The sequence below is a fragment of the Lactuca virosa genome, chromosome 9, assembly GCF_052849685.1.
Source record: "Lactuca virosa cultivar CGN04683 chromosome 9, Lactuca_virosa_CGN04683_v6, whole genome shotgun sequence".
Classification (NCBI taxonomy): domain Eukaryota; kingdom Viridiplantae; phylum Streptophyta; class Magnoliopsida; order Asterales; family Asteraceae; genus Lactuca; species Lactuca virosa.
Window position 1 is genome coordinate 229,382,176 of NC_136434.1, and position 13,383 is coordinate 229,395,558.

At 36.1% G+C, this 13,383-nt stretch overlaps 1 protein-coding gene across 1 annotated transcript; it reads right to left on the bottom strand.

Annotated features, from left to right (window-relative positions):
- Nucleotides 1–4,358: 4,358 nt before the first annotated feature.
- LOC145140825 (uncharacterized) lies at nt 4,359–6,929 on the bottom strand. The gene is made up of 6 exons (XM_079074202.1): nt 6,410–6,929; nt 6,214–6,339; nt 6,008–6,139; nt 5,814–5,927; nt 5,251–5,667; nt 4,359–5,166 (listed from the first exon to the last, which is right to left on the bottom strand). The coding sequence occupies exons 5-6, from the start codon at nt 5,662–5,664 to the stop codon at nt 4,456–4,458; spliced, it is 1,125 nt and encodes a 374-aa protein (XP_078930328.1). The 5' UTR covers nt 5,665–5,667; nt 5,814–5,927; nt 6,008–6,139; nt 6,214–6,339; nt 6,410–6,929; the 3' UTR covers nt 4,359–4,455.
- Between the last annotated feature and the right edge of the window lie 6,454 nt (nt 6,930–13,383).

Sequence of the window (13,383 nt, forward strand, 5' to 3'; positions counted from 1 at the left end):
GGGCAGGGGCTGATTGGTAAGTTTTGGAGTTAATTTGGAAATGATTTTATGATTGAGGGGCTAAACTTGGAGAAAGGGGCTTAAGTTTGGAAAGATGACACGGATTTATACCAGCGTATCTTTCCCTCTCGTTTGAAGGATGCAAACTCTAACCCTAGGGTACACTTCTACAGTCGCCACCACCACGTGAGCCCTCTCAGCCGCCGCTACGGTGTCGTGTCCGCCCGCCGCCTGCTGCCTCGCCGATGAGCGCCACCACAACGTTACTGTCGGACGTTGAGAACAGCCGGAAGATCACCGAGACCGAAGGAAGAAGCCAAGAACGACGAAGTTCATGCCGTGAACGACTGGAAGGCCCCCGGTAAGGCTAAACCGTAACTTATCTATCTTGTCTTTCGTTCCTTTTTGGTTATATGGAGTCGTGATCGCCGTTTTGGCCACCTCCGCCTGTTGGTCGCCATTTCTGTTGCATTCCGGTGACATTCTGCCGCCTTGTAGGTGGCTGAGTACGTATATATTCACATGAAAGGGCTTCTTTCGGAATTAGTGTAGTGGTATGTGCATTACTTGGACAGAAAAACCCACCGCCACCACCATAAAGTGGTGGCTGCCACCTGCCACCGCGTGGGCGTCTTTATGTGTGCCATTAGGTGTGTGTAAGTGCGTTTCCTCTATGATGGGATGTTGATTGGGTGATTTGGCCGGAGAAAAGCCAAGGAAAACCTCTATCACCACCGTGAGGTGGTGGTTGCCGCCGTGAGCCGCCGTCGACCACCACTGCCCGAGGTGGCAGTGGGTGGTGCTCGACATAGTGAAACCCTAATCGGCCCAATAGCTTAATCTTGGACTTTGTTGGCTTGTGATTGGGTTGGAAACCCTAATTAGGGTTTAGAAAACCCTAATCTTGGAAATTTTAGTTTGGACTTGCCGGGACCCGCATTTTGGACCATCGGATTCAATCTATGGCTTACGCCCAACCACATGGTATACTGGTCAAGTGGAGTGATGGACTTAATGGATTATGTCCTTAATGGGTTAAGTAAGAACACTTAACCCTAATCGTGATTTTATGTGAAAAAACATAATTATGATTGGGCTTCAAGATGGGCCTTCTTTTGGGCTTAGGTGTTTGGATTCTCAATGGGCCATCTGAGAACCAGTGTAAGGACTATGATATTTGGATGGGCCTTAGGGTAAGGCCCATGTAAGGGGTTTGGGCCCAATTTGGAAAATTGGGCCATATTTGGGCCTTGGTTGATTATTTGATCTTTGGGCCTTTAGAGTATGAGTTTGGGCATTGTTCTTGGACCAAGCTAGGTTAGGGGTAAAATGGTCCCTTTTACCCTAAGTGTGTATTTATGGTTATACATTGAAACCCAAATGGTTAATTGGGTTTTGTTTTGACGATTGACAGTTCGGGGATTTTGTCAGCCAGCAGCCAGAAAATTATCTGTGGGACTTCAACAGCGCGAGGTGAGTTTTTTCCTGGATTGAACGATTCTAAGGGACTAATGTCGGCCCATGTAGATTGTATGTTCTTGTCTAGGAATGTGGAGTGTGGGCGGGGCTCGTATCTCATTATTACCCGAGTATAGATATCAGTCAGATTGTTGGATTGCTATACTTGTTGTATGTGTGATACCTGTATGTTGTTAAGAATGTGAGTGTGAGCGAGGCCCGTACCTCACTATTAGTTGAGTGTGGGCAGGGCCTGTTAGGGGTGTCTATTATTGACACGACACGACAAATATACACGAAACAAAACGAAATCAGGACGAAATCAAAATTCGAATTCGTGTTCGTGTCGTGTTCGTGTCAAGATTAAAAAACATGATGTCGTGTCGTGTCGTGTTCGTGTTCATAAATCGACACACAATTGACACGATTAAGCATGTGGTTGTCGTGTTTTTCGTGTTTGTCGTTTTTGTAGTGTTATATATCTTTAAGTATGAATGAAATACACTAATAGTTATGTAATATTATATTTGTCGTGTCGTGTCGTGTTGTCGTGTTTTAATTGGTTCGTTTTCGTGTTAATGAAAAAAACACGACATCGTGTCGTGTCGTGTTCGTGTTATACAAAATCTTGTCGTGTCGTGTCGTGTCAGACAAAAACACGACACGACTGCCCGATTTGACAACCCTAGGGCCCGTATCTCATAGAGTGTGGGAGAGGCCCGTATCTCATAGAGCGTGGGCTAGGCCCATATCTCATCATCACTTGAGTATGGTTAGTAATATGTTTGGTAGGTTGTAATACTTGTTGCCTGTGTAATACATGTATGTGTTTGTTTACGTATGTGAGTGTGGGCGGGGCTCGTATCTCATTGTTATGTGAGTGTGGGCGGGGCCCGTATCTCGTTTGGGTGAGGCCCGTATCTCCTAGATAGCGGAGTGTGGGCGAGGCCCGTATCTCCTAGATAGCGGAGTGTGGGCGAGGCCCGTATCTCCTAGTTAGAGGAGTGTGGGCGGGGCTCGTACCTCCTAGTTAGCTAAGTGTGGGCGAGGCCCGTATCTCATAGTTAGCCGAGTGTGGGCGGGGGCCCGTATCTCCCAGTTAGCTAAGTGTGGGCGAGGCCCGTATCTCCTAGTTAGCCGAGTGTGGGCGGGGGCCTGTATCTCCTTGAGTGTGGGCGAGGCCCGTATCTCCTAACTGAATGCTATGTGTATGGTATGTGGTAGTTTGGGGAGACTCACTAAGCTTTTTGCTTACATATTTCAGTTTTGGTTTCAGGTACCTTCGGTAGCAAAGGGAAGAGCTCGGGATGACTGCATTGCACACACCATTATATTTTAGCCTGGGATGTTACTCTGATATATTTGACAGATGTTTATGATGTTTTGAGATGCTATGAATCTGATTTGATGTGATGATTTGAGAACTATAGTTTTATTAATAATTAAAAGCGAAATTTTTGGACCGTATAATTGGGATGTTTCATTCAAGGAGAGAGACAAAAGGGGGGCTCGGGTGGGGTGGGGTTGTAGTCTCATTCTATACTTAAGTAGTTGTGAGACCCATGTATTACATGAGTTAATTTAAAAAAAAAGTTAATATAAAGGTCAAAATATTTGAGAACTTTAAATTTATAAGAAAATAAGAAAAACAATAAATTATTATAATGAAAATGTTTTTTATCTTTTAAATTTAAACAATTAATTTAAATAAATAAACAAAAGAAACTAATGAGCTTTAATTTTAGGATTTTGAAATTAAAAAGTAAGTTGATTAATGAAATTGATATCTATTTATTACTACATTTATTGCAATTATCAGATTAAAATATTATGTGAAATTTAATAAAATAGAAAAACTCATAAAATGACAAGTCGAAAAAAAATTAATTCAAAAAAACTACAAAATGACATTTGGGAAATTAAATGAGAATGTGACAAATAGTAAAAAAAACATTCATTTATTAAACTAGATAATATTAAAATATTAAAAGAAAAGAATGAAAAAAAAAACAAACATATATAGAGGTTAAACTAATATTTTCAATTTTTACAAGGACCAATTCCACAAGACCACAACTATAAACTAGCCGAAACTAGCCAAAAGGACCAAAGCAGCAGCTAAACCAGAAAATACACAATAACATATTCTTAGACTAAGAGGAGTGGGGGTCGCCACCGGGCTCGCTAAGCTCGCCAGTGATCAATGAACGCCACCCCTAGCTCTCGCTAAAGGGGTCGCAACCAGAGCCTCGTTACAATTTTGGCGAGAAGAGAGAGAGAGTTAGGGTTGAATTTGATTGGTGCTTGCAGGGGCGGATGAAACATACAATGATAAACCAAGAAAATGAGGAATCATTTTTGTAAACCATCGATTTGTATTGTTTATAGAAGATGAGAAGGAATATAGGATTAATGTTTCCAAAATTCAACGAAAGAGACGCATGCCTGGTTCTTCCTTCGCTGCCGCCCACATATCCAAAAATAAATTGGGATTAGGTCTTTTTTAAAGGCTTTATATCATTGGGGGCATTAACGGGTTGGATATTGGGCTTGGATTACTTTAGTCTTTAGTTGTTAAACAATTAGAAAATATGTTAATAAATTTGTTATTAAATAATATCTTTGGTTTGTGCAAAATAAAGTTTGACATTTTGTTTATGTGTCCGAGTTTTGTAATCAACAATAACATAAATTAAATCGTGTTTTAAATTATTGTAATTGTTTTTATTTAATATGAGTGTGTCGTTAAAAAAAACTTATGTCATATTAATTAAATAAAAAAAATGTTTGTGTAGTATTAAAAAAAATATTTGTTTATTAAAATAAAGTAACTAAATTAAATTGGAAAAATAAAATAAAAAAATGGAGTGTTAGGAGTTACTCCTTACCACATGTTAAGATTATGTGCTAACCGGAGAAAAATGATATGGCACTCAAAAAGCTGACGTGGCAAGGTGCTAAGAGTGTTAACATTCCCCTCCGCCTTAGACGTCATTGTCACCCGCCTGTTATAATTACATTATTACATGAATGCCAGACAGCCAGAATGTACTCGCTTAACTTACTAGGGAACAACCATAATCCATTGCGATTCAACTGACCACGGTGACTGGTACATGGCTTGCCAAATATGGTGAAATGTGTTGATAAGATTAAATCGGCTATAAGAGGAAACTGAAGAATAGCAAAACTCGTAATTGGTATGCAAAGTAATCCACAGATTGGACCAAGCATCCATGCTTTCTGATGAGAAAAGACAAGGATCAAAGTGGCACCAAAGGCAACCATCATGGCAGTTGTAGATATCAACAATGCGCAAAGACCAAGAATTAACTGATTTGGTAAGTCGAAGAGAAAATCTTGCTCAGCAAAACGTGTAGTGAGGATAGATAAGAACATTAGCAATGACATAGTCGATGCACACAGTGCTATTGAGTCTGATGCAGCAAAGACAATGAAAGCAGCATTTTTTGTAAATAATGGTACACCTGTTTCTTGGTGGCTTCCACCTGGTACAGTGATTGCTGCTGCAAATACGATTGTAGTGATCAGTGCAGCAGTGATGCTGGATGATTCTGCTGTACTTTTCATCCACGTTTCTCCTTCCTTTACCATGTTTTCGTGTTCCTTTGTAAACACCATACCTGGTGTTTCTCCATAGATGTTCTTTTCAGTAGTGAATGTTGGATCCGCAAGTTTCTTCAGTTCCTATACATTAGCTTGAACTTATGCTAATTTGGTAGAAAATTTATAATTGTTTAAATTAGTATTCATAATTTATTTAGTACGTACTTGAGACCATTGAAGCTCTCGTTGAAGCTGTAATGCTGCACCTCTTCTACTTTTGAGTTTGTTTGAAGGCGCCAATCTTCCAACCAAGTGCAAGATATTGTTCTCAGATGAATCTAATTGTGGTTTATAAAGACTTCTACGATCAACATTGACATTGTCATAGATAAGCTTGTAGATTTTTTCTGAACGATGTGTTACTGCTAAATGGATGATGTTAAACCCTTTTTTATCTTTCCAATAAATTGCTTCAGGTGATCTGGACAAGATCTCATCAACAACCTCATAGGCATTTCGACGTGCAGCTTCAAGTATTGGCTCTTTGTATAAGAACTGCTGAGTGGCAATGTTTCCTAACTTGTCTATTTTCTTAAATACCCTTTTTAGAACCTCTTTTGCTTTTTCCCATTCTTCCATTTTCTTCTCGATACGCCGAATGGATGGCATTAACAAGTTACAAAGCTTCTATTAGTTCAAAAAGGAATAAAGGATCATACTAATTAATTTTGTTGGAAGTTAGTTAATTGTTTGCAATGATTAAGTGGATTGAATCCATATGTTCTTACATATTAATCTTGCGACATTCCACAGCACCCAATAAGCAATAAGAAATGCTAAATAAACAGTCCATATGAGGAAGCAAAGCAATCGAAACACCATAATTGGTATAATCACTAAAACTGTAGTAGCACAAAATATTATTAGAAAAAACATATGTTATTAACCATTTAGGTGAATCCACTTATCATTAGTGTCTCACCGATTAATATCCTAATTATTGCTGATAAGGCATCCTTAACAGGTTCAGCTAGGGCTCCTGAGGAGCAAAATTGTACTGGAGTAAGCAACCAACTAGTTCTTTTCAGGATCCTACGGCGAATGTCTGTGAAAGCTGAAAGAGGAAAACCATTATCAATCATCCTTTGAATTAAAAAGGAAATAAGAAGAAAGAGAAAAGAAACATACATAGATAAACAAGTGCTTCCCCACAGCCTAGTCCACCTGGAAAGTCTCTAGCTAAAGCCATAAGTAAATCAACAGTATCTTTAGCAGCCATATCTGGAAATGCATTGAGTAAGCCTAATGCTAGATCTGCAAGGCACATTGCAAGAGTATGTCACTGGTTCATATATAATACTTATAAGATGAATCGATTACTTACCATACTTTCTTGAAAAAATAATATCAAGAAGAAGGCTGAATGCTATCGAATGCTCTCCTGCACTCCATTTGTGGGTTTGCAAATTCTCATGAATACCTTTGACCAAAAATACGGAGGCATCTAATTGCTTATGCATATAAGCTGATACGAATGGTACATGCTCGTAAGAATCTTCAACTGTCATCAAACTTTTCATTTTTTTAATTAAGAGAGCAGCTGCATCTGTGTTGCCAGTAATTGCGGCAATGTGAAGGGCTGTGCTTCCATCTGAACTTTTCCTTTTAAGTATTTCATTATCTGTACTGTATCTTTTATAAGATCTAATAACCTTCTCAGAAGATAATTGTGACCTGTTCTAACCAATATATGGAGAACCGTTTCGCCATCATTGTTGATTACCTCCCCAATTTCATTTGTTTCACCTCTCAGTATGGTTTCTACTTCCCACCATTGCCCCTCCATAACAGCTTTATGCAACTTCGACTTGCTTATCATGATGCCGCTGTATTGGGCGTTTGCATTCCTTATTGTTGGAGCCGGATAAAAAATAAAAAAAAAAAAAAAAAAAAAAAAATCAACCCAATGACTTTGCTTAATTTGAATACGTAAGCATATATTTTTAAATTGTACCTTTTTCCCTCTCTGATTCAGTTCTACATAGTAAACTATTTTCTTAGATTTTTTAGACGACACTTCAATCTATGGATGTATCTAATAAAACCCAGTACAAGAAAAAAAATGAATGCATTAGCAATCCTGTTTCTTGTATTATATTAAGTATCATAGGTTTTTATATGTGTGCTTCCTAATCCCATGTTATCCAACACGAGGGTTCAAGTCTATTCATGCAGAATTATCAAAAAAAAAAAAGTTATTCATGCAGAAAATATATATATATATATATATATATATATATATATATATATATATTGATCAATTGATGTAAAATATAAGAGAAATAATAAGACAAAACTGCACAAATGATCCATGTGGTATGTCGAAAATTGCTACTTTTGTCCAAAAAAGTTTGGACTAGCACCAGTGGTCCAAAAGTTTGATTTTGTTGCCACTTTGGTCCAATTTACTTGTAACTTTTTTATAATGACAATTTTGCCCTTACTTTAATTTTTATTTTATTTTTTATCAGGTTTATTATTTATCTAAATAGATTAAAAAAAACTAAAAATGAAAATTTCAACCCCTATCCTCTTCTCATCTCTCTCTCTCTCTCTCTCTCTCTCTCTCTCTCTCTCTCTCTCTCTCTCTCTCTCTCTCTATCCACCTGCAAATTCACACAACATACCTATACTTCTGCTTCCCCATTTCCTTATCTATTTTCTTCTCTCCTTTTCGTCAATCGAAGTTAGCATCTATGGTAACAAGCATTAATGATAGGAAAGTGAGTTCGAAGAAGCATATGACCAATAATTTCTTCTCTGAATTTATATGCAGTCTCTTCTTTCTTCCAGCTGGGTTTTCGATGAAGAACAAACCCAAATTCTTAACGATCTTCATGATTTTCAAACTCTTGGTGGGTTTTCAATTTCTGCGTGTTTATGATTGGTACCCAGTAAACTTCCAAAAGAAATTTTCAGATGAGAAATTGTTTCAATCCCAAAAATCCTTTCGATTCATAAATTTCTGTCAAGAATCAATCCCAAACACCTGCTTCAGCCTATCAATTTTATCAAAAAAAAAGAATAAGAAAAAGTAAACGACTTGTGAGCATTCGACCAACCCACGAGCCTCCCCACCTGCACCGATATTTCATTGCTCCTTCCCACCTCCCACTCGCGATCCACAGCTGGAGCAGAAACAAGCAACCAAGAGCTGCTTTAGCAGCCCTCGTTGAACCCACCAAGTTTGACGACAGCCTCACTGCCCCGTTCTTCTTCCCATCTTCAGTTCACTCAAACAACGAGGGTGTTTCCCCTCACTCATCCACGACCCAGCAGCCCCGAAATCACAGACGCTCGCTACTTCTTCCCTCCTGCGTCGCTTCGCTATCGTCGATCCGGAGACTTCTCCCTCCTCACGATCTGCGATCGCCGATACCTCCCTTGGTCCCCTTTCTGGCCTGCGACGAGCAACGAACCAAGGATCGAACCCCCCAAAATCGAAGTTGGTGTTCGATTTCTCCTCTACTTGCAATGACGCTTCCATTCCTTCTGCTGCCTTGTGTTCATACATATTTATCCATTGCCCGATCATACATTGAACAAGCCATTAAAAGCCCTAATTTCATTTTAGATTGTGAAAGGAAAATCTTTTAGATGAGAGAGAGAGAGTTATTTTCTTTTTTTATTTTTCTTTTAATTATGAAAATATTTAAATAAATAAAAAAAATGAAAAAAACAAAAAAGAAGGGTAAAATCGTCATTACAAAAATTTTTAAAGTAAATTGGATCAAACTCGCAACAAAATGAAAATTTTGGACCTGTGGTGCTAGTCCGAAACTTTTTGGACCAAAGTGGTAATTTTCAGCAAACCACAGGGACCATTTGTGCAGTCTTGTCAGATAATAACAATAAAGGGACATATCCATCAAGTAATTAAATCAAAGTCAAAAATAGAAACTGAAGATGTGTAAATTATATTTACGATTACTATATAGTAAGTTTATCAAGAAGGTGTACAATCCCTTTTATTACTAACTTGCATATTAATATATTCATTTATTAACAAATGGCGTATTTGAAATGAACATACACAATAGATCAGTGATCATAAAATATATTAAACACTAAGTCTTAGGAATTGCAGTTCTTTGACATGATTCCAGATGAGTTATGTAAACACCTCATATTAAGATCTCGTCTTACCCTGCTAATGTCGTCGAAACTCTTCAGACACTATAAGAATAATCATCTTTAATGGTGATGCATTTACCGGCAAAGACCACCTCTAGCGGTGACATCTGAAGTTCGCGCTAGATGTTGCCACTAAAGGTGCATGTCGCCGCTAAAGGCATCGTCACTAAAGGTCAAGGACCCCGATCCGCGTCAAAAGTTGATTTTAATCCCTATCCGTCGATTTGGCCCTAATCCAACGGTTTGAAATGAATATCGTACACACTATTATCGGCGACCTCATTCGCGGCGACAAACGTCACCGCTAATGCTTGAAGAAAAGGTGCGGTAGATATTCCCTCCGGAGGCTCTCCACGAAAACCCTAGCGTCTCCGCTAATACCCATCGTTGCTAATGCTCTGCGTAGATATACCCCCATATTCTCCACTTTCCTATCTTTTCAGTCAACACCTTTTTACTCTCCCAATTCCCGACCATCGTGCATCACCCACGATCGATTACAAGGCAAACCTCTATCACTATCGGCGACAAGGGCATCATCGGCAACCAAAGTCGCATCACCGGCTACGAAAAGTTTCATCCACACAATGTACGACGACGAAAAAGTCCTTTTCTCCCCTCTTTTCTATGTATATTCTCTTTGATGACCATCTACGGAGTTTGAGTATTTGATATAATGTATATGACCTTAATTTGTAAGGTACAATGATATAATGTATATGTAACATGTGTAGGATGTATGTTTAAGTCTATTTCTATGTATATGTATGTATGTATTGATCAGAATATCACTTAATTTTTAAGGGCTTATTTGGAAAGTATAATTCTATAATGGAAAAAAAAGTAGGATGTTATATTCGCCATGACCTTAATTTGTAAAATACACTGTTATGATGGAAAGTATGACAAAAAGTAGGATGCACTATTTATACATATATTAGTATTGTGCCCCATTGAAAGTATTTTGCTTTCTTTTTCTATGATTTTAATTGGATGATGGGAGTGTGGCATTGATAGGACCCATTAAGTATTAATAATTTATTATATAAAAAAATTAGTCAAAAAATATAAATGATTTAAAAATATTATTTTTATGTCGGTCAGACCAACAATGTAACAAACACATACCATAGGTACAGTTGTAATTAAAATAACTTAAAGACCAAACCTACAAATTATTTAAACCATAGGGATCAGTTGTGTAACTTACAATAGAAATAATAAATTAATGATTATAAGATAATAATGTAATGATTAAAATAATGAAATTAGTGTAAATTATTATATGATAATAATATAACTAGAAAGGTTACCCCGCTACGCGGGGGCCAGAAGCTTTCAATGTTGTTTCCGAATTGATAAATATGACAGACATAGAAAGTGCAATGATGAAAAGTCCGGGCTTTGCCCCGGACAAAAAATGTAAAAGTTTTGACTGCAAGGACCAGAAGTGTGAAAATGGCTAAAGAATTAAAGGGGTAGGAATTAGCAACTTTTTAGAAAAGGGATCAAAGTTGTCAAACCGTTAAAGTTTTGTGGCCAAACTTTAAATATTAAAAGGTTCCAAAAAATTGTAAAAATATTGATTGCAAGGACCAAAAGTGTCAAAATGGGTAAAGAATAATGAGCAAAGTTGCCAAAAAAACATCCAAATTTAGTATTCCTAACTTCCAACAATAATATATGGACCAATTCTGCCAAAAAAATGGGAAGTTGAATGGAACACAAACAAAAGCACATGAATAAATTAATTAAAGAAGTATAGGGACCGGATATATAAATCAAGGGACCAAACCTGGACAAAGTATCCCAACTTCACTATTCTTTTTCTTCCACAACTTTAATATATATATAATAATGATTAAATAATAAAGTTGTTATAAATAATTAAATATAAAAGCCTAGACTAGTGTATGTTAGAATAAAATATATTATAGTAAGGACAAAAAAAAAAAAGAATTGGTCCTTATGTTTTGGCATAAAATAAAAAACTAAAAACTATAGATAGGTCCAAACAGTAACCAACTTATGAAAATCTAAAATCAGAATATTTTTATGGTTTTTGTACTGAAAAAGTTAAAATGACAATTTTTTCCATTTTATTTTTTTCATTTAATTTATTACTTTAATAATTAACAAATAAAAAACTCATAAAACGTCTACCCACACCCACCTACGGTACCCTACCTCTCTTTCACACTAACAAACAGACAATATCTCTATGGTAGCCCCCTCCCCTTCCCGTACATTACTACCCACATTATTTTAATATAATATTTTCATGGTGTTCCGGTTGAGACAGAAACAATATTAAAAATCCCTTTAATTAAAATATCGTTATTGTAAGTCAGTTGTCAATGAACCAACTTTATTTGAACAGTAGAAGAATAATGGGACGCTTTTAGCTGCGACAGCCACCTTTAGCGGCGACACGCAACTTTCACGTTATGTGTCGCCGCTAAATGTGGTTGTCGCCGCTAATGTCTATCGACCCCGATCCACGTCGAAATATGAGGTGAAACCTTATCCGTTGATTTTGTCCCTAATCCAAGGATTGGAAACCGATAATACTAAAAAATTTTGACCATCAACATTCTCCACCAAAGGTGTCGCCGCTAATACCCTATCTGTCGTCGCTAATAGTCATCGCCGCTAATTCCCTTCTCAAATATATAACCCCCTTCACCTCATTCTTCCCTCTTTTGTGAACTCATTTCTCTTTGTGACCACTCCGACAACAACTTCTTCTTTTTCAGTTTTTCTTATTCTTTATCTTCTCCCCACGTGACATACTCCTTGGTGGTGTCGGATTGTTTTAGTCCCTTGCTGTAAATGTGTATTTTGTATATATATATATATATATATATATATATAAGTATTCTAACTAATTATTGTGTGGATGTATGAATTATTGTGAGCCAATCATTTCAAAACCTAAATAAGATAAATTTTTAATGTTATCTATTAATTAATTTTAGTAATTAAATACATATTTAATTAATCCCTTTAATTTAGGCAAGATAGTTTAAGAATTAATTAAATAAGGTAAATTTTTAATGTTATCTATTAATTAATTTTAGTAATCAAATGTATTTTTTCAATAATTGTATATTTAAGGATGTTATGTAGACTATTATTCTGTAAGAATATGTATGAATCTATATTTGTATTACAATGTTTGAATATATAAGGATCATGTTATATTTCAACTGAATGTTCAAGAATGTTGTTTTTCTAGAAGAAGTTACTTCAATCAAAATATGTACTCTATTAGAATATATTCTGATATTTTCATAGAATATTGTTCTAACAGAATTACATTCTAAAAGAATAAAATCGAGTAAAATTAAAAATTATGTTAGAATTAAAAATGAATTAATTAAAAAAAATCAGAATTCAAAATTAAAAGAATCAGTATCACTTAAAATCCGAAATTTTCATTAATTAAACATGTGTTTCCTAATTTAAACATGTGTCTTCTAATTTAAAGATATGTAAATCATTACTTCAAATAACTAAAACCATTAATCTACATTCATCTCTACATCCACACAATAATTAATTAGAATACAATAACCTAAGTCTATATATATATATATATATATATATATATATATATATATATATATATATATATATATATATATATATATATGTTTGTGTTTGTGTGTGTGTGTGGGTGTGTATGTGTGTATGTTTTTTTATATGTGTATTATGTATGTATTTGTGTAGTAGTATGTGTATCATGTATGTATATGTTTTTGTATATGTATTATATATGTATGTATGTGTTTTTGGTTATATGTTTTTATAATGTTTTTGTATTTTTAAAACAGTTTTTTATTATTTTATAACGTTTGTTTTGTATATGGAAAGAACGTTTTAAAAAAACTAAAAAAAGAGAAAACTACAATTAGCGGCAACACTTTTAGTGGCGATGGACAGTATTAGTGGCGACGGTAAGCATTATCGGCGACAATTAGGGTATTAGCGACGAGCCAACAGCGGTGACCTTTTAGGGGCGACGGGTCGCCGCTAAAGGTGTTAGTGGCGACATTCGGGACCTTTAGCGGTGATGCCCGTCGCCACTAATGGTCATTATTCTTGTAGTGGAATTTGTTTGATCAAAAACCAGAATTTGACTTCTTTGTTTTTCAAATTCAA